A 25,689-nucleotide genomic window follows, 5' to 3' on the forward strand; every position below is an offset into this window, starting at 1 on the left:
AGATCTAAAATATATTTTAAACATAAACCTCGAAAAATATAAAACGAGAAGAATTCATTGTTGTATTAGATGAACAAAATAACAAAAATTAATGTCCTAATTTTTGGTATCTTTACCGATGTTTTTGTCTATTACCTTTAAGTTTTCATTTAGAATTTATCATAAGATTAAGTTGATTGTAAATTAAAACTATCTTTTTTTTCTTTTAAATTTAAACAATAATATTTTCCTTTTTCAATTTTTTTTTTGTTTTGTTTTATGTCCAAAATAACTAATGTTAATACAATATTTATACTATTGTGTTTTTATTAATTTTTTTTTTTTGGGTTTTTTTTTTTGCAATTTTTAGTTTTTTTACAATATTTTTTTTTTTAATTTTTTAATTATGTATTTCCTATAATAATTCTATCGTGTATGTGTGTTTCATTATTTTTTAAATTATTAATAACTTTTTGTGTTTTTTTTATTTCTTATTTAATTTTTATTTACTTCGTTTCATCATAAAGTTATTTTTTTTCTCCTTATCTTTGTTTTGAAATTGTAAACGAGAGTTAAAATTAATTAAAAATTACATAAAAATTTTAATATATCTATATATATATATATGTGTACATACACATAAATATATACATAAAATTTATACGCATACAATGTAAGAATTATGCAAATTACACATTCGAAAATAATAATTAGAATCAATTACATTCTTTAGCTTTTTTTACTTAATATTTATATTACTGTTTATCATTTTAATATTTTAGATAGAAAAAATAAAAATTATATTTTGTAATTTCTAAAAATTTGTTTTGTTGAATTTTTTTTTTTTTTTATGTATACTTTTTTTTATTTTTTCGAAATTAAAACAAATTCCGATTAATTTTTTTTCGAATATTTTTATTCCTCTTCTAACGCTTTTGTTACATTTATGTATATATTATCTAAATTAAATTATATTTAGTTTTTAATTGTTTTATTCTATTTTAATTTCCTTAAAACTAAATTATCATTAATTTTATATTAATTTCATGTATAAAGGTTATATGAATGAATTTTTTTTTAATTACAATAATTTTCTTTTCTTTTTTAAAATATGATAACAAATGAAAAAATATATACGCTAGATTATTATTTATAGATACAATTCTTATCTTTGACATATTTTATGTAATTGTGTATTGAAAAAAAAAAGAATGAATATTGTATTTTTTTGTATTTTATTAAATTTTTATTATTATTTTATATAAATTAATAGTATATTTGAAAAGAATGAAATCGTATTTTATTGGCTTGATAATGTCTTAATTATTAAAAAAAAATTAAATAAATTAAAAAAAAGAAATAAAAAAATTATAAAACTAATATGTATTTGTAAATTACATAAATTTCAAAACTTGCTAATTACTTTTCATTTTATCATAGTTTATTATAATTTTATACGTAATACGTATACACACATATATGTGCATATATATATATCTATATATTTATTTATATAAATTTATATAATGTATTTATAAATTTATATAAATTTATATATGTATTTATATAAATTTTGTCTTCATTATTATATCCATAGTCATAAATATTCAGCTTTCTTGAATTCCTCACTTAGAATACTGTATCTAACTTGATACTATCTATATCCAAAAGGAATTAGATTACAGATATAATATGTTTACATATATATATATTTATACACATTATACACGCATATATAATGTACACTTGAAAATTCTATATTTTTTTGTTTTTGAATTTATAGTTATCCTTTGTTAAAAAATCTATTTAACAAACATTAGGCAACTTTGATTATATATACATACATGCATATCTAAAAAATATACTATGTATTAATATAATATTATTATTAAAATTAAAATTACAAATACATTAATTAATAATAAATATTACTATGATCATCTTTTTTTTATAGGGCAATATTATCATTTGTCAGCAACAACAGTTTTATTAAAGTATGCATAGTAATAATTATTATTTATCATTGTACGTTTGTATAAATGTATATATATATATATATAAGTATTTATTTATTTGTTTTTTAAGCAACTTCGGATTAATTATTATATTTACATAATGCTATTATAATATATATATATATATATATATATATATATATATATATATATATATATATATATATTGTGTTTCACGCGAATTAAGATCACTAAAATTTATTATTTAAATCGTGTCCTTACAACCCTATATTACTCATATCAATTATCCATTAAATTAGCGTCATCAACATCCACTATTTTATTTCTATTCAATAAAATCTTTCATCATACACAAATATCACTCGATACAAAAACTTATTATAAATTATTTAAAAGTTCTAATTATTTATATTATAATCCCTAATAATTTAGTATAAAAGTGAAAATATCGTGATTTTTTTTTCTTTTTATAAGGGTGAGAATAACTCTTAAATTGAGAGTAAAGGAAAATTTCGTTATAAAGTGAATTAAAAACAATTACTTAAAATTTAAAATAAAAACAAAAAAGAAAAATTAATATTAAAAGTTTTACTATAATTTTATATTATATATTTTTGAATGTTTGCTTGGATTTTTACTATAAAATTTTTAAATAAATTTACATACTAATATTAGTAGGTACACTAATATGATACTAACATTTTTTTTAACTTTTCATAATCAAACTAAAATATATTTATGTATAAACAAAAAAAAAATTAATATTTAAATTACTTAAAAAATATTAATGAATAACACATTTGATGTAATTTTTATTAATTAATAAAAATTCCAGTTATTATCAATAAGGAAATATGTATATCTGCATTAAAAAATCAAACTAACAGCCCATTTAAACACAATATTTTTTATAAATTTTTCTTCATAATTAATGTATTTTCTGTGTACGTATAGTTGTATTATTTGAAATCATTGTTTTTTTTTTTACATTTTAAAGCATCATAAACAATATAACGGATTAAAGATTAAAATAGTAATAATAATAATAATAATTAAGGAAATGGATGTGATTTGGATTATTTGTAGCAAAAGATTAATAGCTTTATACTATTTGCTTTTTTTTTGGAAAATTTATTTCTTTTTATTTTCAAAGTTTCGTGCTTACAAAGCAATTTTAATATTATTGAAAAGGACTGCATATACATAACTATATTTTTTTTTTTATTTTTGAGAGGCTATTTCTTATTTTAATTTTAAATATTGAAAATATAGAGAAATTCAAAAAAATTTGTATGAAATAAAATGTAAATCATAATTTATATATATGTACACATATTTATTAAAAAATCGAAAATGGAAAGAAAAAACTTAAGTATTTTCTTTTTTAAGATATTGCAGCAAATTGATATAAATATATTTAAATATATTTAATTAACGATCCTGTAATAAAAAAAAATTCTTAACAATTTTTATTAAAAACGTAACAAATCATATTATCCGATTTTTCAATATTTAATTTTATGAAGTTATATGATATTACGAATATAAAGAAAAATTATTCGAATTATATTGTTGATTACATTATCTAGGAAAGATTAAAATAAAAAGGAAAAAATATTTTTTAACATTAACGAATTTCTGTTTTTTTAGGTTGCATATACACTTTGAGTTTTGAAAAGGAAGTTGATTAAGTTTGGAAAAAAAATATCGACTTGGAAAAAACTTTTCAATTATCACTTTTATTGTTTCCATCATAATCATTTACAAACTTATCAGATAGCGATTTTGAATTAATTGAAGTATTTTTTTACTAGAAAATTAAAAACAGAATAGAATATTAAACTACTCCATTTAGTGTCACAGTATATTTGTTATTTTGTCATACTATAAATTTCTTTTAATTTTTGTTAATCCTAAAATATTGATTCATTTTTACTATTTAAATTTCTAAGCAAATTATGTTTAACCATTTTATTATAATGATATAATTTATTTCTTGTTTAAAATGACGATTTTCTAAATATTTTATACGTTTTCTTTATAGATGTAATTTTATTAAAATTAAAATTTTTTAATATTATTTCCTAATGTTATTATTATTATTTTGCGATTTTTAAGATTAATTTTAGAAAAGCTACGAAAAAGATGTTTTACGTCAACGATTTCCCGTACATAATTTATTAAATAATGAACTAAAAAATTAATTAAGAAAATCAAAAATAAAAAAAAGTATTCTTTCTTGATTGCAAAATATATATAAAATATATACGTATATATTATATAATATGTGTTATACGTGTAGTTATTTAGAAAAAATAAAAACAATAGTAATAACCTATAAATTTTAAAAATACTCTTTTTGCTTGTTTTTAATTTATACATATACTAAATTTACATATTTAAATCATTTTCAATTTATATATATATAAACATATATACATATATATATATATTGATATATATTTTTAATTATAATTTTAAAATATTTTATTTCATAAATCATTACTTAACTACTAATATTTGTTAAATATTTCTAACGCTACGTTCCAATAACTGCTTTCTATGAATAAATTTTAAATTTTTGTAATAATGAAAATTATTTTGGTTTTTTTTTGTTTATTTTTTTAACCCTATCTCTACGAATTTAAAACAAAGTATTTGTCATATTAATTAAATTTATGTTTTTTTTTTTAATATTTACAAGACTAAAAACTCTACAAATTAATAGAAAAATTACCTAAAATATTTCTAAGTTTTAATTTTAAATTTTTTGTTTATTTTTACATAGGCGTTGTTTTTAATACATGTATGTACTTTAATTTATCGTGCTTCAAATATATAAATATATTTCATACATTTGGTATATATTAACATATGTATATATACATGTCCGTACATATATGTGTTTATATTTGTGTACATATATGTTTATATAAATATGTAAATATACTTTTTATAATAATCGAACAATAATTTCTTAAATTTAAAGCTTAAATAAACGATTTTGTTTTATATTTGTCACGATTTGACTTTATTTATTTACGTTTGATTATTATATCTCAAAGTTGCGTAAGTAACAACTCATCTCTTTCAATTACATCTTTAAAAATAATGATTTATTTTTCTTTAATTTCTTTAATAATTTTTTATACACTCTTTTTTAATTATATAATAACTAGTTATACTAAAGTTGTTCCACAAATTTTGTTAGTTGATCTTGTGCAGTCAATGCAGCGTCACCAGTTGGACCACCAACACCACCAGGTCCACCATCGTTTGGTACACCGCCTCCTCCACCACCAGGACCCCCAGGCCCAAGTGGAGATTGATGTGGATGCATGTGGTTATGCATGTCATTAGGATTACCAACATTTTGTGGAGCTGGTGAATGCGACGGTAAATGATGAGGTGATGGTTGTGCTCTTGGTGATGCTGATGGTTGTGCGCGGGGAGATGGTGCTGACCTGGGCGATGGTGTTGGTTGTGGACTACGTATAGGTGGTGGCGATTGCATTAATTGTTGCTGCATTGTATGAGGTGGTCCCATAACATTCTGTTGACCGGATTGAAGAGGATTAACAACAGAACCAACTCCAACCCCAACACCACCACCTAAGCCAGCGGCACCTAACGGGACACCACCAGGAGACATTAACTGTCCACCAGGTCCTCCCATTCCTCCACCACCGACACCTACACCTACACCACCTGGTACACCAATTGCTTGTGATGGTTTAAGCCCTTGTTGCATTGCATATTGATCTGCCGGATTAAAACTTCCGCCACCAGTATTCACACCTCCTTGAAATTGACCAGGACCCATTCCACCAGGGCCACCTGGACCTCCTCCAGGACCCATCTGACCCATTTGTGGGGCTCGCGGTCTTTGTGGATATGGCGGAGCCGGATAATTTTGTGTTATTTGCATTTGCCTAAGCATTTGTTGTTGTTTATACCAAGCAGCATTTTGCACAGGCTTAATAAAATATAAAATCAAATTAATTTTTAAATGCTTAAACTAATGTTAAGTACTTACCGGTCCTTGCTGCATTCCACCTGCACCTTGCATCATACCAGGATTTTGCATGGGCATTCGATTGTGGGGAACTTGATTGGGATTCATAACGACTTGATTTGGATGCTGTGGCTGCTGTTGAGTCATCATTTGTTGTAAATGCGTTCCTTGTTGTGGTCCCATTCCTCCTGAATTACCTCCCATCGGACCACCAGGACCTTGTGATGTCTGAGGATTACCTTGCGGAACACCTGCACCACTCCCGCTAGCACCAGCATTTCCAGCCTGATTTTGGCTTTGTTGACGTGATTTTATTATAGCAGCCATAATTTGAGGGTTAGATTTTAGCATTTGTAATATTTGATTGTGCCCCTCATTTGACGGGTTATTCTTAATTTTTTGCATTATTTGGGTCAATTGTTGTGTATTCAAAGCTAAATTAGGCTGTTGACCACCGCCACCTCCGCCCATTCCTTGCTGAACGGGTTGACCTCCCTGCGGTCTCATTGCTAATTGATTCATTTGACCTGAATTACCCGGATTAACCATTTGCATCATGTTCTGCGAAAAATATATATTTAGTTTTTAGGATTATACGAAAATTATACACAAAATTCACCTGATTCTGCATTCCACTCTGTTGCATCATTTGCTGCGTGGGTGGTCTCAAACCTGGTTGATTTGCATTATTCGGATATCGATTACCCCATTGTTCCATAGGTAAAAGATTATTTCCAGTAGCTGTTGGACCAGATGGTCCCATTTGAACACCCATCTGCTGTTGCACTGGTTGATTTGGAACAACTCCAACACTGAACTGCCTTTGCATATTTGGTGGCGCCATTTGTGGACCAGTTGGGACAACTTTTCCAAAACCGCCGTTTGAAGGAACTTGTTGTCGTGCAGCCTCTTCTTGAACCTAAATCACACATTTTTATTTAATATTCTTTTATAAAATTAAAATAAATAATAAATTACTTGTTTCACTACTTGCAACACATTGGGAGATGGAGTTTGCATTCCTGGCTTCATTCCCATACTAGGATGATGCGGACTAGTCATGCCACTCATTGGGTTAACAGGTGAAGATACTGTTTGTGGACTCATTCCACCTGACCCAGGTGCTCCCACAACTGGAGTTCCTTGCATAGTAGGCACGCCGCCTGGAGGCAAAACAGTCTGATTAGTTGGAGCTATAGTTCTGGTGTTCATAACAGCCATACGACGCCGCAATAATTGAGCTTGCTGCAGCCTGAAATGTTTTTAAATTAATTAAGTAAACCGAAAAGACGAACGGACCAACAAAATTTACCTTTGCTGTAGCTGTTGTTGTTTGAGTTTATGTTTAATATTGGGACAAAACGGAACCATACATTTAGCTTCTTGACAATGCTTAGCATGATAACAACATAAGGCAATAAGCTGCTTGCAAATAGGACAACCTCCATTCGTTTTTCTTTTGCAATTTTTCGTATGTTGTACAACGCGTTTCATCTTTTGACAAGATGGTAAACGGCAATTAGCATCTCGACATTGACATGCGTGCACCAAAGATTGGATACAACGTTGAATAGACTGCTTGCGGGCTTCTTGTGGATTTGCTTGTTTACTTGCATCATTTCCAGGCGAAGTTCCATCGTCCAAATCAAGACCGAGCCTTTCCATTTTATGCGGATGTCCAACTTTTTCTTTACAATTCATACATAAATCAAAATCCTACAATAGAACAAAAAGAGATTAAGATTTAATATATAATATTTGAAATGGTACAAATCTTGTCCTAATAAACTTACATCACAGACAGTACAGTGGTAACGAGTCTCCACGGGAGTTTTACAATTATTACAAGTGTAAACAAACTTATCTTGTCCTTGATTGTGTAGCTCATAAAGCATATTTAAAGTACTAAATTGAGCTCGTCGTAAAGATGAAAATTCGAAATGCTTATCACGGGCCATTGTTAAAAATGCGTCACGACCATCCATTAAATCACAGTTCATTAATGGATCGGGGTCTTGAATTGGCTATAATTTAAAAACAAAAAGCAGATTTATTAAAAATATTCGACATTATGTCTTTTTTTTTTATATACCGCTAAACTAGCTGCTGATTGTATTGAGTGCAAACGAATTACGAAGAACACTTCTTTATGTTTTTCCATCGTTGCAAAAATTTTAGCACTTAAATCATTTCCATTTTGCTGTTCACTCGCTTTTTTATTATTCTTTCTTTGATTGGCTTTTGATTTATTAGATTTTTTAGCTTTCTTTTGTGATCCTTTTTTCTTACCATCACCACTCGCTTCATTGTCTTCGTTAACTGAGAACATCTGTTTATCAGAAAAATTTATTTAAAATTTGTCTAAGACAATGACCCAAAGGTTTATTTAGAGTAAATAGAAAATTATCATACACTTACAGCAGCGTTTGCTGCAGCTTCCGCTGCTTCAGCCTGTTTCCGTTTTTCTTCTTCCTCCTGATCTAATTCTTTAATACTTTCTTCTAAGACATTAGGCCAAAAGTCCCCTTCAAAATATGGCAATTCAGCGGCCGAATTCAATTTGTCCTCCATAGCCTGTTTTAATATGTCCTTGTAATCTTGTATTGTACGCTCTATCATTCCTTTATCAAGCATTTTCTTATACCATTCCTGAAGGCGTTTTGGTTTTGGAATCTTTTGATCTGGAGGATGACAGTGAAATATATAATCATCACCTTCAGATGGTGGACAGGCCCAAATGTGCGCCATTGTAAAGCCTAACTGTTTGACATAATCCATATAGCCTAATAATATTTCATGATAAACAGCTGTACGATATTGTCTCGGTCTAAAGAAATGTACTGAGTCTAGATAAGCTATATACACTCTACGTGTATTCGGCGCTGGACATTCGGAGCCATATTCTTGCACATGCATACCAAAGAAACATACATCAATACCATCAACTTCTTCAAAAGCAAACAATGCTTTTGCTCTATATGGAAATTCTCCACATAATTCATTGTTTTCAACAAAACGTCGCCTCATTCCAGGTTTGACTTCCACTATTTTATCAGAACTTGATACAACACGTATATGTACCTCTCCAGCACCAGCTTCTTTCTTTTTCAAGAAATTATTAACACGCGTTTCTATGTATATACCTAGTTTTGTTGTTGGTAAACGTTTCGCAGAAAATTTATTTTCTTTACGTTTAATGCCTTTCATCTTCATGCAATTGGTACATGTAAAACCACCAGACCAAATACTTTCCAAATAAAGCACACAAATCTGATGTTGTTTTCTACCACATTCTTGGCAATCAACAAATGGTTCTAATTCAAGATGATCATTTTTCATTTCTTTAAATTGATCTTTTTTAATTTGACTAAATTTTCAAAATATGAAAAATCAAATAATAAATCAATTAACGTTTTTATAATAAAAGCAAAATTATTTTGATAATACTTTATAATCAACTAACACTTTTTAAAAAGAAGGAAAATTTTCTTTTTCCTTAATTACGTACGTATTTAATGCAGACCATACGCACTTTATGAAAACTGATTTTGTTCTATACAATCAAAAAAAATATTCTCTTTAGAATTACGAGTAATAAAGTTTTTCTTCTTTTTAAAAGTACTTATATTGAAAAAATTATCAATCGATTTTGTAAGATTCTTTATTAATATATTATGATTTTTATAACGAAAAAATATCTACTTGCTAAGATAAAACAAATATGAAAATACTTACGTTTGTGATTGCATTGGATCATCCCCTAATGTTACTGTATCACCGGGTATATCATTGAAACATTTTTGGCAGAATGTATATCTATCGGAAACAACACCATATGCCTTTAGACTTTGTATTTATTTTTATATATTGGTTGTTGTAAAATGAAATCAGTTTGATTATTGTGTAAACATATTTTTTTATATAAATCCAAGCGAGATAGTGAATGTAATATAATGTGCAGGATACAAGCATTGTTTTTTTATTATATTTTATATTTATATGTATATTGACATTTTATTATTAATGAATTGCGAAATGAAACAAGTAAATGAAAAAAAAAAAACAAAAAATTAATATTAGTGCATATTATATTTTTATTTTTTTTTGTAACAATTATTATATAGTTTGTGTACAATTCTACAAAATAAATAAAAGTTACAAAAATGAAAAAAAAACCAAAAATCATAAATATTTACATATCCACCCGCATTAATATAGAATTATAAAATTCAGAGTACTTTTAAGATTTTATTTTTTTTTTTATGAACATGTTAAAAATTGAAATTAATCCCTGTATGTTTATTTATTAACTTTTTTTTGATAATATGATGAGGAAATTTATAAAGTGTCATACCCTCTTTCAACTTATTTATATGTACCTCAAAAATATTCTAATTCACGATTTAAAATTAGTTTTAAAATATTAAGCATAAAGACTACAAAATCAATGTTCCCCCACACGAGAGCAAAACTTGCGAAAACTTTTAAAAATACAAATGCTTGTTGTTACATTGTTGTTATCAACAAGATACATACTATACATATTATTGTAATCAATAAATGTTCAAAAATGAAAAAAAAATTAATAAAATAAATTGAATATCATTTTAAATATTCTATAAAAAAAATAAAAAATTAATTTCTACTGTTAGTCAAATATTAATCATGATTTTTTTAACTTTTTTAACAAGACTGCTTGATGTAAGTTTTTCTATCATGAAATTAAAAAATAGGAAAGATGGTAATTTGAAAAAAGTTAATGATAACTGAATCATGGTTAAGGATAATGATTGACAATATTTACATTATGCCTATGAAAATGTTAAATTTATTTATCAAATAATATTAACGGAAATTTATTATTTAAAATGAATTTTAAATTTTAGTAAAAATTATTGTTTTACAAAGGTAAAATGAATAGTACACAATTTAGGTAAACAATGTCTTTATAAAATTTTCATATTTTATTATTTTGAATACAAAAGAAAACTGTTTCCAAATTTTAACAAAAGGAAACAATTGTAAAATTAAAAGAAAAATACATATCAAAATTTCCTACCTGTTTTGATAACTGTAATATTTAGCATCACGAGAAATTGTACATAATTGTTTTCCATAACAGCACAAAACCTGGGGATTAAATGTATATTTACGACCACAACAATATCCTAGACTTTGCATAACTGGATCAATTTCTTGTTCAAAAATTTCGGAAAGCTAAAAAATAATGAGTAATTTATGTATATTTATATTTTGTACGTTAATTCATTATTGAAAATTAGAATTTTTCATCTGTTTGAAATTTCACTTACTTTGGTACAATATCGATATACTCTTGAAGTTTTTCTGTTATACAACCAAGCATTGTCAAACATCAGCCAAACATCATCTACATATTCCCATGGATCAGCATATTTTCCACTAATTAAATTGTCTTTAATGGTGCCTAAATCCATTGGCCTTTTCACAATGTCAAAATAATCCGGAATACCTAGAGCTTGTGGATTAACTGGTGTTCTAAATGGCATAGATTCTGGATCTTGCCTGATTAATTTTTCTAGAGTAGGCATCAATGCTTGTCTTAATTCCTCTGGGTCAAAAACTGTAAATTAAAAAAAAAAGCTTTAAAACATGGAATGATTTATATCCAGTATTTTCGTAATTACCGCATTTCTTTTGTTTTTCGGTTGTACTTGTTGTCGTTGGTTCAGATACAGGTGCTTTAATTTTTTCTGCTGTTGAATTGGGTGACATTGGCTCATCCTTAATTTTAACATCTATTTTAACATCTTCACTTTTTACTACAGTACTATTGCTATTATCACCATCCATAGGTTCTGATTTTATTTCCTGTTTAATTTCACTATCATCATTATTTGCATTCTTACCAGCTCCAGCACCAGATGAATCCATATCGTTGTCATCATCCATTTCCTTTTTAATATCATCTTCATTCTTTATTGAATCTAATTTGCCTTTTTGTGATACGCCACCACTTTGATTATCAGGCGGTGATGGCGGTGTATCATCATTATCACGAGTAGCCGCTTCCAAAGCTGCCATTTGAGACGATAAATTCGTTGACGCAGAAGCTGGCCTGCTCGGTGGAAGAGGCATTGAGTTACCACCAGTACTACTGCTGTTACTATTACCCCCTTTTCCTATACTATTTTGCAGTGTAGGCGTAACAGATGGCGTGACTGTTGTGGAATTATTTTGTACGGGTGATGTCATTAAAGGTGGTGTTGGAGTGGGATGTTCTGTTGCCATACCCGCTGCAGTGCTAGTTAGTGACTGTATCATTGATGGAACACTTGGAGGACCGCTCGGCGTACCAACTTGTACTGGTCCATTTGAAGACAATGACGGTGAAGGACTTGGAACTGGTACCATACTATTTTGTTGCTGTTGCTGTTGATTATTTCCAGCCATAACGGTTGCCGCTGTCATACCAACGACTGAACTGTTACCACCAACTGAATTCGAATTGGATACACTATTTAATTGATCTAAAACTGACGTCGGTGTTGGTGGCATATTTGAATTACTATTGCTATTACGTACAAACGCATTTGTATTAGGGGTTGAATTTTGTGTAATCTGGCCGGCAGACGATTGTTGATTACTAAATGGTGATGGAGCTTGTGGTAGATTCTGTAAAGTTTGGGCGGATAGCTGACTAGTTTGTTGTTGCGATTGCTGCTGCTGCTGTTGTTGTTGCTGTTGCTGCTGTTGCTGTTGTCTTGACGATTTTAACATAATTTCATTAAATTGATTAATATTGGCTGCTGTATGTACATTGGGACCGTTTGTATTTGCATTTACCGGGCCTGAATTCGCATTAATGAATGGACTTCCTGTGGCTGACATATTTCCAGCGTTGTTCGGTCCCGCATTACCTAAAAGTGGTCCTTGATTTTGAAATGGCGATAAAACCGGATTTTGCATATTTGCACCTAAACCGTTAGGACTAGGTCCTGATTGTGCCACTAACATTGCAGAATTATTAGCGCTGTTGGCATTATTATTTTGCTGATTCGGATTAAATTGCATACGCGCTTGCATTGCAGCCATATTTTGGACAGGCAAACTTCCCGGTGAATGCGACCTCATTGCAGCTGCAACTTGGGCTTGTGTTTGGCTAACTAATCCACCAGGATTTGGACCAGGAACTCGCATAACACCCTGCATAGTATTTACATTTACATTCCCTAAAGGACTAACCATTCCTCCGGGAATCAAATTAGCACTATTAGGTCGAATTTGGCCAATGGTTGCGTTTGGATTACATCCAGGAGGCAATCCTTGTGTTCCTCCTGGTCCACCCGGTTGCAAATTTTGCTGCTGCTGTTGTTGTTGTTGTTGTTGCTGTTGTTGCAATAACAGTTGTTGTTCTTTCCTTTTTTGACGTTTTTCTTCCAGCTCCTTTTGAATTTTATAAATTTTTTCAGCCAGAAGATGATAGTATTCTGATCTGCAATTTGCCATTTCATACATGTCTTTTTCAACTTTTTCAGCATATGAAACGAGATTATGCATTCTTTTATCCATCATCGTATTGGGATCTGATGTTGGAAATATGGCTTGAACTAATTTGTGTACTAAATGATTACGTAAATCAGCTGTAACTGAACTGTGCCAATCTTTTGTAACACCGGATGGCATTGTTGAAACAGAAGGCATACCTGGGGGCAACTGTGGAGGTGCACCAGGATTTGAAGCTAGCTTATTCATTTGTTGCTGCAATTGTACTCCTGTAATAGGTTTAGTGGTACCGTCACCTACCGATGACGGACCACTTGACGTTGTATTAGAATTATTAAACATTGGAATGTTTTGTCCTCCTGGCCCGGCTTGCACAGCAGAATTATTTGCAGGACCACCAGGTACTCCAACACTACTTTGATTATTTGAATTTAATTGTGCTTGCTGCTGCTGCTGCTGCTGTTGCTGCTGTTGTTGTTGCATTGCTGACAAATTTCCTTGCTGTTGACTTCCTAATGAAACAACATGTCCACTTAAAATATTCTGTCCTAGCAGTTGTTGTTGTTGAGGGGTTCCAGTAGGCAAATCTGGTGACATTAAAATGTTTCCAGCAAGTTGATTCGGTTGCCCTTGTCTATTTGGTAGTAAAACTTGAACACCACCTGCAGTTGCATTTGGCATACGAACATTAGTGTTACCGACCAGGCCTGTTGTCATTTGAGGTTGCCCTTGATTGGTAGACATGAGATTTGCGTTAGTTACTGAGCCTGACATAGATCCTATGTAGTATTGAATGAAAAAAAAATTAAAATAAAATTACTAATTACTTTTTGTTATATTTTACCTTGCATTTGTTCAAATCGGTTGCTCTGCTTTTGCTGCTGCTGTTGTTGTTGTTGAACCAATTGCTTTTCAAAATCACTTTGATTCAATTTCTGTTGATTTATCTGAGTCGCTGTGGACGTTGACGAGTTTGGTTGCTGCGTTTGCTGCTGATTTAAGCCCATGATTTGTCCTGATAATTGATTAGCTTGTTGAACGGAACCAGCACCAGTTTGGTTTTGTTGTACATTTGTAGTTATTGGAACGTTTTGTTGATTTTGTTGTTGCGGTTGCTGTTGCTGTTGTTGATGTTGTTGTTGCTGTTGTTGTTGTTGCTGTTGTTGCTGTTGTTGTTGTTGTTGCTGCTGTTGTTGTTGCTGTTGCTGTTGCTGTAGTTGCTGTTGCATTCCTGATGTACCTGGTTGGCGTAGCTTATCTCCTTGCCGAAAAGGTAAACAAATCCCGCAATCAGGGCGTTGACATGATTTCCAATGAACCAAAATTTGTCGTGATGATATACAATGTGCCACTGAACAATCTTTATTAGCTTTGCATGTAGCCATATGAGCTAGAACATCTTTCATTGTCTTACAATGCGGTATTTTACAATCTGGCGGATTATTTGGATTTTCGTTCTCTCGTCGTGTACATTTGTGTGCGTGAAGTAAAAGCATTAACTGTTGCTGAATTTGTTTCTTTTTATCCGAAGCTGCTTGTTGTTGTATTGGATTTGGTTGACCGGGTTGTCCAGATTGCCCTGCTGGACCACCAGCCTGTTGTTGTATTTGATTTTGTTGCTGCTGCTGCTGCTGTTGTTGCTGCTGTTGCTGCTGTGTATTTTGTTGTTGTTGCGCTTGCTGTTGACTTAATAATGAAGGTGGCCTTTGCTGTTGGACCCCAGTTGGCGCTATAGATTGCTGTGGTGCATTTAAGCCTCCTTGTTGACCTACCAATCCGCTAGGATTATTCCCGGGATTACCACCAATAACATTTTGTCCATCATTCCCAACGATTCCTCCTGGCGCAATACTTGAACCAATGGGGCCCCCAGGTCGATTTCCCTGCTGTTGTTGTTGCAATTGTTGTTGTTGTTGCTGTTGTGCTGCAACCGCCGCTGCTGCGGCTGCTTGTTGTTGCATCAACATATTTGGAGGTACAGTCCGTTGCTGAGCAATTGTTATCATGTTCTGTTGTTGTGGTCCACCAAGTGCGGCTGCTACCGATTGATTTACCACATTCACATTACTCTGTTGCTGTTGATTTGGATTACCTCCTGCATAGGCACTGCCATAAGGTCCATTTGGACCACCCGCTCCTCCCATAGTTATTTGTCCTAAATTTACATTACCTGTCTGAGATTGGGTAAATTGGTTGCTTAAAATTTTTGTTGTGTTCGAAAAATTGCCAATATTTGGTATATTTGGATTTTGCATACGGGGTCCTGCATTACCGACAGGACCTCCAACAACATTTGCACCACCGGCACCGCCTCCTGGCATTAAATGTGGATTTGGACCACGCATAATTGCATGTTGCTGCGACATCATACGGTTACCAACAGATACATTCATTATAGGACCATTCTGTATTGATTGAACTCCTGGATGTGATCCTCCTAAGCCTCCACCATGATGCATCGCGTTGCCTTGAGGACCACCACCACCAATTAAATTACCTTGAACACCTGGGCCTAATAAAGTATTGCCACCTCCGCTCAATTGTTGTTTTAGGTTAGACGTTACCATACCACCAGTGCCTTGCATACCCATTGGACCAAGATTACTATTCGTTAAAATTACGTTTCCAATTCCTCCTTGTGAAGCAATACTATTCATGCCTACATCACAAATATAAGAAATATAAAACGAAAAATTAAATTTAAAAACACATACATAATTTAGTAAAAAAAAATTGTCATGCGACAATAAAGAAACATTGACATCCTGTTTGACTCTAAATAAAGGTAGCTAGGTATCTTATCTACTTTTATTTACTACTAAATTATTAACTTTTTGTTGAATATTTCAACTAGATAAAAACAAATTATCCGACAAACATTTCATCGGAAATAAGCTGAACCATAATCTGAAATATACACTTATTTGTCTTTTTTGCATACTTATGTATTCTTAAAAAAAATCAATCTACGTGTACATTTCAAAAACTATATTAAATTTTGGTCAACTTAAATTTTCCTTTTGGGAAAAAATCTGCGAAAATTTGTAGAATGTCAATTTTCATATAAACGTACGAGCTAGTCACAAATCTCCGTGCTGCTTTGAAAAGATGTAAAATATAATTACTGTCCTAAAGAGACAGAAACATCTTACTAGTTTTTATCAAATTTTTAGTAATATACAAAAGTATGAAAACCATTTGGAAAATAAACGTTGAAGAACTAAAACATATTTTTAAAGCAATTTATAAAAATAAATAGCTTACCTTGCATATTCATGTTTTGAGTACCATTGTTTGCAATTGACATTGACATTGAATTAATCATTCCACCAACCATATTTGACATATTACCTTGTAAACCGGAAGGTGACTGTAAATTTGGGCTTTTACTACCTAAAGGACCCATACTCAACGCATTTCCAACTAAATTCTTATTTCCCTGTTAAATAAACACAAAAATTCAAATTTAGGAAAATATTATAAATTAAAAATATATTGAAAATACATATATCCAAATCGTCGTAAGATTACATATGAAGGAAATTAATTTCTGAAATTTGTTATATTGATCATATTTATCATTGTACGTAGAAGAAATATAAATGCAAGCATTTAATAAAGAAAATTAAAGTAAATTAATGTTGTGTGTACTTTAATAGAAATATACTTGCTTTCATAAAAATCCACAATCTAATAATCAATTAGTACAAATAATAAATTAATCATCAATTCTGAAAGTCAATCAAACCAAATGGTTTTTGTTTTGTAACATTGGATTACTTGTAAATAATTGTCAACAAAAAAAATCCAAAAAGAATTCTTTGTTACAAAAACTTCTCAAGACCTAGTACCAATGAAGCGGGTAAATTCAATTTACTCAAAAGACGTTTGTGATATTTTCTGAAAATTTTAAGAATTCATAACACTTACAACTTTTCTGACATCACTAAATTTAGTGCAACCTCCGAAAACAATTTCGGTAATTTTCATCAGATGTAGAATGCTGCACTTTTCTTTATAACGACATAACATTATATTATATAAATTACATTAAGACCCATACAGTTTTTAAGCCTTACGTAAAAAAAGACTTACCTGTTGCATTAAAAATTGTTGCTGCTGCATTCTTAACGCTACATTGCTTGGTAAACCACCAGGGCCGCCAGCTGTTACTTGCGGTCCTACTCCTACACCACCTGTAGGATCCTCGCCATTCATTTGTCCTGGCCCAGGTCCTTGTGCAGGTGGCTTATTGCCAGTAAGTTGATCAACCCAACCACCTGAATTTCCAGTAGATACTAATTCATCTGGAAGATTATCTTCCAAACCAAATATGTCATAATTGGAAAGAGCATCTGTAAATGAACAATGTACATTTTCAAATCATATAAAACAATAAAATAAAAATAACAATTGATTTCGTATACAAAATTCAAACCCTTAAAATTTAAGAATCCCTAACTGACCTAATCAATAATTCTTAAAAATTAACTTTTTTTACTGCTACTTTTTTATTTAGGAAATCCAAGTCTTAATCCGGCACAACAAAGTGCAAAATTTTCAGATAAAAGAATCTAATATACCTACGTAAAAAATTTTGGTACCTACCTAGATTCTTCTATCACCCATATTCTGTTATTCGCATCACTTAGGATAATGGAATATTATTGAAAAGGATTTTGTTTTTCAATATAAAATTTCGAATTATGGAATCGGTTTTGTTCAGAAAATTGCAAGATTTTTAAATAACAATCCATTACATCAAGCCATGCAACTAACAGAATATGGGTATATTTTTGTTAAGATTACCGAAATGGCCATTGGCCTTGACTGCACAAGTTTCTTTGTATTATTGTAATTGAAAAGTATACCTGTACTATTAGTTATGTAATAGATCATTTTTTCTTATTTTTCAGCTAGAGAGGGAGTTGGGTACATACGTATGTAGGTTAGGGATTAAGATACGGATATGTAACAGTTTTTTTTTTTTTATTAGGAAACTATTTGAATGGATGATAGATAAAGTAAGTATTAAGTACCTACAACAATCTTGTTTATTTTATTTTAAAAAAAAATATTAAGTGAAATAATAAATTGATATGAAAAATAGCATTCATCACCTGCCTATAAGAGAAAACAATATGGAAAATTTTTCCTTAAAAGGATACAATTTCATAGATTATAATGTGCATACAAATTCAAAATTTAAAAATATTGTACAAATTAAAAAAAAACATATATATACCTTGGTCAGATGTTTGTCGAAAACTTTCCATTTTGACCCTCTTTTGAGGCGGCTCATCTAGATGATCCGCCATAGTGGTTAATGTGTTTTTAATACGAATTTTTAATGTTTTATATTACTCAAGTTATATAAAAAAAGTTTTCGTTTTATTTTGTTTTCTTTATATTGTTTTTTTCTTTGATAATTTTATATTGTTTTTTTTTATATTAGGTTTTGTTTCTGTCCTATTTTTTATTAAATTTAATATATAATTTGTTATATTTTTTTTATTATTGACTCTTTGAACTGAAATCTTTATTTTAATATTATTTTAAATGTTTTTCTTTTTTTATAATTTGAATAGGTAAAAATCTCTATATATACATCATACATTTATGTAGTAGTTTAATGTTATTAAAGTATACACACCAAGTTTCCAAAACTTCAAATTTAAAAACAAAATCTTGTTTTTTTTTAAATTTTTATATTTTTCATATTTTCAAATAAACAGCAAAAAAATGTGTAAGATATATTTAAAAATTAATATTTAATTTATAATTAAAAATACAGTTTGAATGAGTCTTTTTTTCTGAATTTTTGTTTCTTTCTTAATTTATTTTGTTTATTATGTTGACAATAACTTAACATCACTTTTGTTTGAATACTATTATTTTTTAATGCAAAATTAATTTTATTTCGGTATTTTTTTCCTGTTTTTATTTTTATTGTTTCTTCTGTTGTTGAAAATATTGATGTTGTTGTTATCTTAAATGACTTTGCTACTGTAATTACTGTTTCTGTTGATCGAATTGCTGAATGTTGTAATATATTATTTCTCCATAAATTATCATTATTAATCAGATGGTTTAATTTTTGTAACATTTTCTATACCTAAAATTACTTTTCGCGTTTATTATATTAATTATGAAGCATTTATTAGCTTTTTTTCAAATTGAAAATTTATCGTTTCAATTTTCAAAAATTTTGACTTTTTATTTCTTTTCATTATAAAGTAGCACATTATCCTTCTTACAGTTGAATATAAAAATGTTTAACACAATATTTCAATCAAAACTGAATGCTTTTAAAATAAAAAAATAACTAAATTGGCACCACTTTTTGTTTCTTTTTCGCCTTGTTTTAGTATATCTTTCCGTCCCATATACAGTGATAACTTTTCGGTGTATTTATTCTGATGATCCTTAAATTTATTAATGGGAATTTATATTAAAATTTGTGTAAGTACGGTTTTATATATTAAAATATTATAAAATGTATAGATTACAATCTAAAATTAGTAATTATATATTAACTAAATTAGAAAATAAATTTGCAAGCATTTTTCAAAGAATCAAATCAAAAATAAGTGGCTGAATTTCAAATAACTTATTATGCCCAATTAAAACAAAAAATGTAAATTTTATTATAAAAGTCTTTAATAAAATTTTTTTAATTTACAAATAAAAATGTTTTCAATATTAGATTAGTTTTTATATATTATTTTAATTATGATTAGGTAGTTTTATAACTTCCGATCATTTTTAGTTTATTTATTTGGTTAAAGCAACAGTCAAAATTGTTGTAGGTAATTTTATGCCTTATATTATTTCTAAGTTAAAGTGGTGATGTAGGTGATTGTTTTGAAAATAGAAATCGTAATTATAGAGTAATGATCGTATTTATTTTACGAACTTCATAACATATATGAAAATATTTTAAAACTCGATACCGAAGGTAATGATCTTAGTTTTATTAATAATGCACTTATACTTTCAACTTTCTTACTCTTATTGGCAATAATATGATCGTCGTCACAGTTGTCTTTGTTAAAATAATTGTATCCTGCACTTAATGCTACTGTTGATAAGGAAATTTTATTCAATATATCAATAATTGTGAAAAAATCACCATAGATGAATTTTTTAATTTTATGAAATGCACTTGTGTTGTTTTCCAATGTTATTGTTGTTGCTTTGCGATACTTTTCGAAAAATTCAATAATCATATAATTCTTTTTCTTTGAAATATTCGAAAAAAGTTTTGAAAACTTTTGTACATGTTCCTTAAGTTTAAATTTTCTAGCGCATTTCTTCTTATTACGTTGATTACTTAATATTCTCTTATAGGAATTCTTTACTAGTAGCATATTTAGTTTGAAAAATATCAAAAAAAAGTATATTCAGATAGTTCTTGCAATATAAGTCTTTTTCATCTCATCTAGACTTTTTCTTCGTTTCAATTTCAACAATGGAACACCTTATTTATTAATTTTTTAATTAAAATGTACATAGATATCATTTAATTTTTTTTTTAAGTTTTCATTTAAGTATTTGTTAATTTTTTTTTTTTTGTCTGATATTTAATTGAAAATATTCTCTAAAACCTTATTTAATAATTCAGATTCACATATTTATCTTAATAAAAATTGGAGTTTTTATATTTTTGTTCTATCTTTAAGATAATAGTTTCATAGTTTCTCTTAAATTCACAATAAATTACATTATACACTTGCATAGTACAAAAAAACATGTATGTATTCCATAAACGTTTACTAAAAATTATTTATTTTATCTGAAAACTGAAATGTTAGTCGATTACTTTAAATCTTATGCAGAAATTATTTAAAAAATTAAAAATCATTAATATTTCTTGGTTTTTCGTTTATAAACTCAATTTTAAAAATTTATGTTTCGAACTTTTTATTTTTAAATTATTATAAATTAGTAAAGCTAGAAAAGAGAAATATAAATTTCATGCTTATTAGCTTTTTTATTTTTTGGGATTTATTGGGCTAGACTTTTGAGAACATTATATATGAAAAATTTTCTTTGTGTGGCCTTGAATTGTTTCTCTATTATCGTTTAAAAATATTTTTTTAAATACAAAAAAAAATGATTTTAAAACTATTCTGGCTCAATTTTAAGATTGGTAAAAAATAATAATAAAAAACGAAAATAATAAAACAGAACGCGCCATAAAATTTTAAAATAATTAATTTTTTTTTGCAAAATCGAAGTAAAATGCATTAAATTTTCTCAAAGTATCTAAAAAAATCAAAATATTTATCAAGTTTTTACCATTTGACAAAAAAAAATGCAGAAGTAAATTATAAAAAAAAACCAAATCAAATATTTTGAAAGAAATAAGCCATTTTTATACTTATATTATACATATATAAAATATATGTATGAAAGGTAAAAAGCCACAAATGAAAAGCACAAATATATTGAAATTTATAGGAAAGAAAAGAAATAAAGGATAGAATCAGCTTCTCCTTGTTCGTCAACTGCTGATTACTACTACTGACTATAAAATTGAGTACTCTCTGCACTTTGCTGCTGCCACAAAGGGACCTACAAAAATAATTAGCAAGTACGGCGCCGATTTTTATACAATTTTTCTTAAATTTTTGTTTTTTATCTTTTCTAAAACACTTTTTTCTTAAAAAAAACTTTATTTTTTTTTAAATTTTTCAAAATATTCATACAGACATTTCATAAAATTAATTTTTTATTCCAAAAATTTTCATAACTTCAAAAATTTTTATTTCTTTCCATTATTCTATTTGAAAACTAAGCATATATATTTATCTCTCTTATGCGAACACTATGTTCAATAAATACAACATAATTTTGATTCCTTCATATCTCAAAAAAAAATTGTATTTTATACACAAACTCATATTCAAACAGAGAAATAGAAATTTTTACGTAGAAGCCAGCGCCTCTATTGAATGATTTAAAATTTACTTGAATTTTTATTGAAGTTTTTTTCAGTTTTTTCTTTTTTGTTGTTTTTTTCTTTTTTTCCTATGAATATTGAAATCGAAAATTTCTCATTTTTTTTTATGTGAATGAATTTTGAAAAATTTTTAAAAGCCGAAAAACCATTTAAAAATATTAATTTTTATTATTTTAAATTTTTTAAATAATTATTTACACCAAAATGCACTAATATCAATTAGCTATTTTAATTAAAATGTATAAAATTTAGCCAGAATTAAGAGAAATAAAATTTCACGTCCGACAAGATACGAAATTTAGACTCCGATTTTACCAAAATGGCGTACTATTTTTGTATGTTGAAGAAGGAAAAAATTTGATTTTTCATTTTATGTTGTTTTTTTTTTCAATACCGTCGTCGTTGTCGGTGAAGCGAGCGCAGTATATTCATTTCACGTCCGTACCTTACACACTCTCTTTCACTTATGTATGTTTTTAGATTTAAAAAGGAAAATGCTAAATTTTCCTGCAAACTGCAAATGTCGGCATCTTCGGCTAAGTAAAATAATTGAAACGATTTTAAACGATGTAAAAACGAAGTGTACCACGTGATTAAAATGGCGTACTTTTATTGGTCGACCATAAAGCATAAAACCAATTTCAACAGATAGCAGCACTAAAATTCATATGTAAGAATGTACAATAGTGCCAAGCCGAATAAAAAATCTGCAAAAGATTTTTCAACATAAATCTTGAACTTTTGCAACAGCCAAATCTTTTATAAAAATTTTATGTTTCACTTTTTATTTAAGTACAAGTTCAACTTTTATATAAGTTTAAGAATTCGTTCTTATAACGTAAAATACCATTAACTAATTATTTTAATTATACAATTAAGAAAAAAGTCCCAAACAAATTTTTCTTTTGTTTATATTTCGCTTAAATATAAGAGACTTTCCTAAAGGCTAAAAACCCAACAACACATTGTTTTATTTCAAATATAATAAAGTTTCTCTTCCATTAATAAATATTGGAGAATGCAATGTTATGCAATACCAAATTTTTTCAGATTTCAGTTTGATTCGCTTTATTGAAATTAAAATTTCAATAAAGCGAATCAAACTTTGTACAGTGTGATTGTACAACAAAAGTAAGAATATACTTGCTTAACTCCGGAATTGACACGAAATACGAAAATTATACTTCTCTTTTCAAAAAATGAGAAAATCGAGTTAATCAATTTAGAACATCAAATTCATAGAAATTTAAATTTAATCAAAATTTATTTATTTCTGTTTGAAAGTCATAGGAATTTAAACAGAAACTGATGAAAATTTAGATTTATGTGCTCTTTTATATACATATATAACCTCATAAAATGTAAAAGTTACTTAAAAGGTGAGATTAAATATTGAAACTATCACATATTTCAAACATTTAAAATAAATTGAAAAAGCTTTGTTATTAAAAAAAACTAATCACAGCAATGGTGAGAAAACTTGAATTTTATACAAGGATAAATAAATACATGCCCAAACTAACAAAATAAGTTTATTTACTCTTTTAATAAATTCCTCTTTATTTATTTTTTTTTTAGAATATTTTGAATATTTGGAAATAGTAAGCGAATTCACCCTACAATTTTTGGTGGATAAAGTTTATTGGTCTATACTAAAATCAGCTGGATTAACTGGAAATTTGAAATGCAATATAATTTATTCTCTTGTGTAAAAGTGCATACGCATGCATGTATACCGTAAAATATAAATTTTAAGTTAATAAAATACCACAAATATATGCCACAAATAAAAATTTTATTGTAGTGGCACTATTTAACTTACTTTTAATAGTTATAAATGAGATTAGTTATAAAAATTGTCGCTAGATTCGCATTGTTTTACGAATACGAAATAATTTGCAGAAATAAAATGCTACACTCTTCCAGCTGATTTTGATTATATTTAAGCGACAACATTTTGGGTGTGGATATTTATAATAAATTGTTTTTATTAGAAACTTTGTTACAATTTAATTTATTACAATTTTCTCTAATACATTCATTCAATAGCATAATTTGTTATTATTATTCATATCTAACTTGAACATATTATTTTTAGTTTGAAAATATGGATATCACTGCAAATGCGAAACTGAATTCAGGAACAGAACTTGTTTTATCAAGTATTGTCATCGAAGGCTTGAAAAATATGGGCGCACAACTTAATATTGAACTAAGCAAAAAAATAATTTCAAATGCAGTAAAAATGTTGTTGTTAGCTGATGTTCGAGTTCCATTTAACCCAGAAATTTATGCTGTGAAACCGGATTGTGCAAAGCAAAGCGAATATGCGATTGTTACATTACTGTTTTTAATAATAAGACATGGGCTAGACAAAAATAAAATTAAAACACTGCTTAATTCACACGAAATAAACAACGTAATTATTGATGAAATAATAAAAGTATGTGAAATCAATTATACAAAATTAGTTGCAAGAAATTTAAAAACTGGTAGCACTTTATTACATTATTCGGGTGAATCAGAATGGAAACTGGCATGCGATATTAAACATTCAAATGAAAGTTGTAGTAATGTGGACTACCAGTTAACATTATATGAATCGAATGAGCAAACTGGGGATCGTAGACAAATAATACAACTTGTTTGTAACACTGAAGAAATGCAAGCATTAGTCAGCAAACTGAAAAAAATTGAAAATCATTGCCACAGAATCTATAAAAATAATATTGGAGATGAAATTATGGACGGAAAATGAATAAGGGTCAGCTCAATTAAACATTGTAGCAAATCGAAATCAAAAATCTATAAGATCTTAAATTAATCACAAACACAAACTTAAATTTACTAATGCATTACAATATTACATAATAATTTTTGAAGGAAGTTTATTTCACTACGTATTTTTTAATGAGAAATCTTTCAGTAAACATATTCAGATCAGCTCAGATCAGTTCATCAATATTTTTTTGTATTCAAAATAAAAATTTAAAGAGAGAAATAACATTTTAAATGTTCGATATTGTTATAGTAACAGGCAGATAGAGGTACCTATTTACATAAAAATATTGAGAAGAGCAAAATATAAGTTTGTTGAATTGAAAAATTTATTCAAGTATTTCAGCTCTATCGTTTAAAAATTTTTTCATAAAGCAATAATGTTAATTGAATTTAATTATTTACATTATATGTAAAAGTTCATTCATAAAATATTCAAACAAGGTTATAATTTCAATTTGAATCGTGTTTATTTTATTAATTTTATTAGA

General features: G+C 28.2%; 2 protein-coding genes across 13 annotated transcripts; one reads left to right on the top strand and one right to left on the bottom strand.

The window, feature by feature from the left end:
• Nucleotides 1–523: 523 nt before the first annotated feature.
• LOC129605577 (histone lysine acetyltransferase CREBBP) lies at nt 524–22,875 on the bottom strand. 12 transcript variants are annotated; one of them, XM_055515426.1, is made up of 18 exons: nt 22,619–22,870; nt 20,465–21,257; nt 18,701–19,880; nt 17,551–17,810; nt 16,720–16,894; nt 14,300–16,114; nt 11,637–14,234; nt 11,283–11,572; nt 11,030–11,187; nt 9,706–9,816; nt 8,383–9,337; nt 8,063–8,299; nt 7,764–7,994; nt 7,283–7,686; nt 6,949–7,222; nt 6,590–6,889; nt 5,992–6,531; nt 524–5,931 (listed from the first exon to the last, which is right to left on the bottom strand). In XM_055515426.1, exons 3-18 carry the CDS (start codon nt 18,771–18,773, stop codon nt 5,140–5,142), a joined length of 9,213 nt encoding a protein of 3,070 aa, XP_055371401.1. In that variant the 5' UTR covers nt 18,774–19,880; nt 20,465–21,257; nt 22,619–22,870; the 3' UTR covers nt 524–5,139. The 12 variants fall into 12 exon arrangements, with proteins under 12 accessions (XP_055371401.1, XP_055371402.1, XP_055371405.1 ...); XM_055515427.1 differs by having other exon boundaries at nt 18,701–21,257; nt 22,749–22,875; XM_055515430.1 differs by lacking the exon at nt 20,465–21,257.
• A 1,416-nt stretch (nt 22,876–24,291) lies between these two features.
• LOC129605629 (uncharacterized) lies at nt 24,292–25,661 on the top strand. The gene is made up of 2 exons (XM_055515512.1): nt 24,292–24,383; nt 24,519–25,661. Exon 2 carries the CDS (start codon nt 24,528–24,530, stop codon nt 25,176–25,178), a length of 651 nt encoding a protein of 216 aa, XP_055371487.1. The 5' UTR covers nt 24,292–24,383; nt 24,519–24,527; the 3' UTR covers nt 25,179–25,661.
• The last annotated feature ends 28 nt before the right edge of the window (nt 25,662–25,689 follow it).

Source organism: Condylostylus longicornis, unplaced genomic scaffold (assembly GCF_029603195.1).
Source record: "Condylostylus longicornis isolate FDR11 unplaced genomic scaffold, ASM2960319v2 ptg000013l, whole genome shotgun sequence".
Taxonomy (NCBI): domain Eukaryota; kingdom Metazoa; phylum Arthropoda; class Insecta; order Diptera; family Dolichopodidae; genus Condylostylus; species Condylostylus longicornis.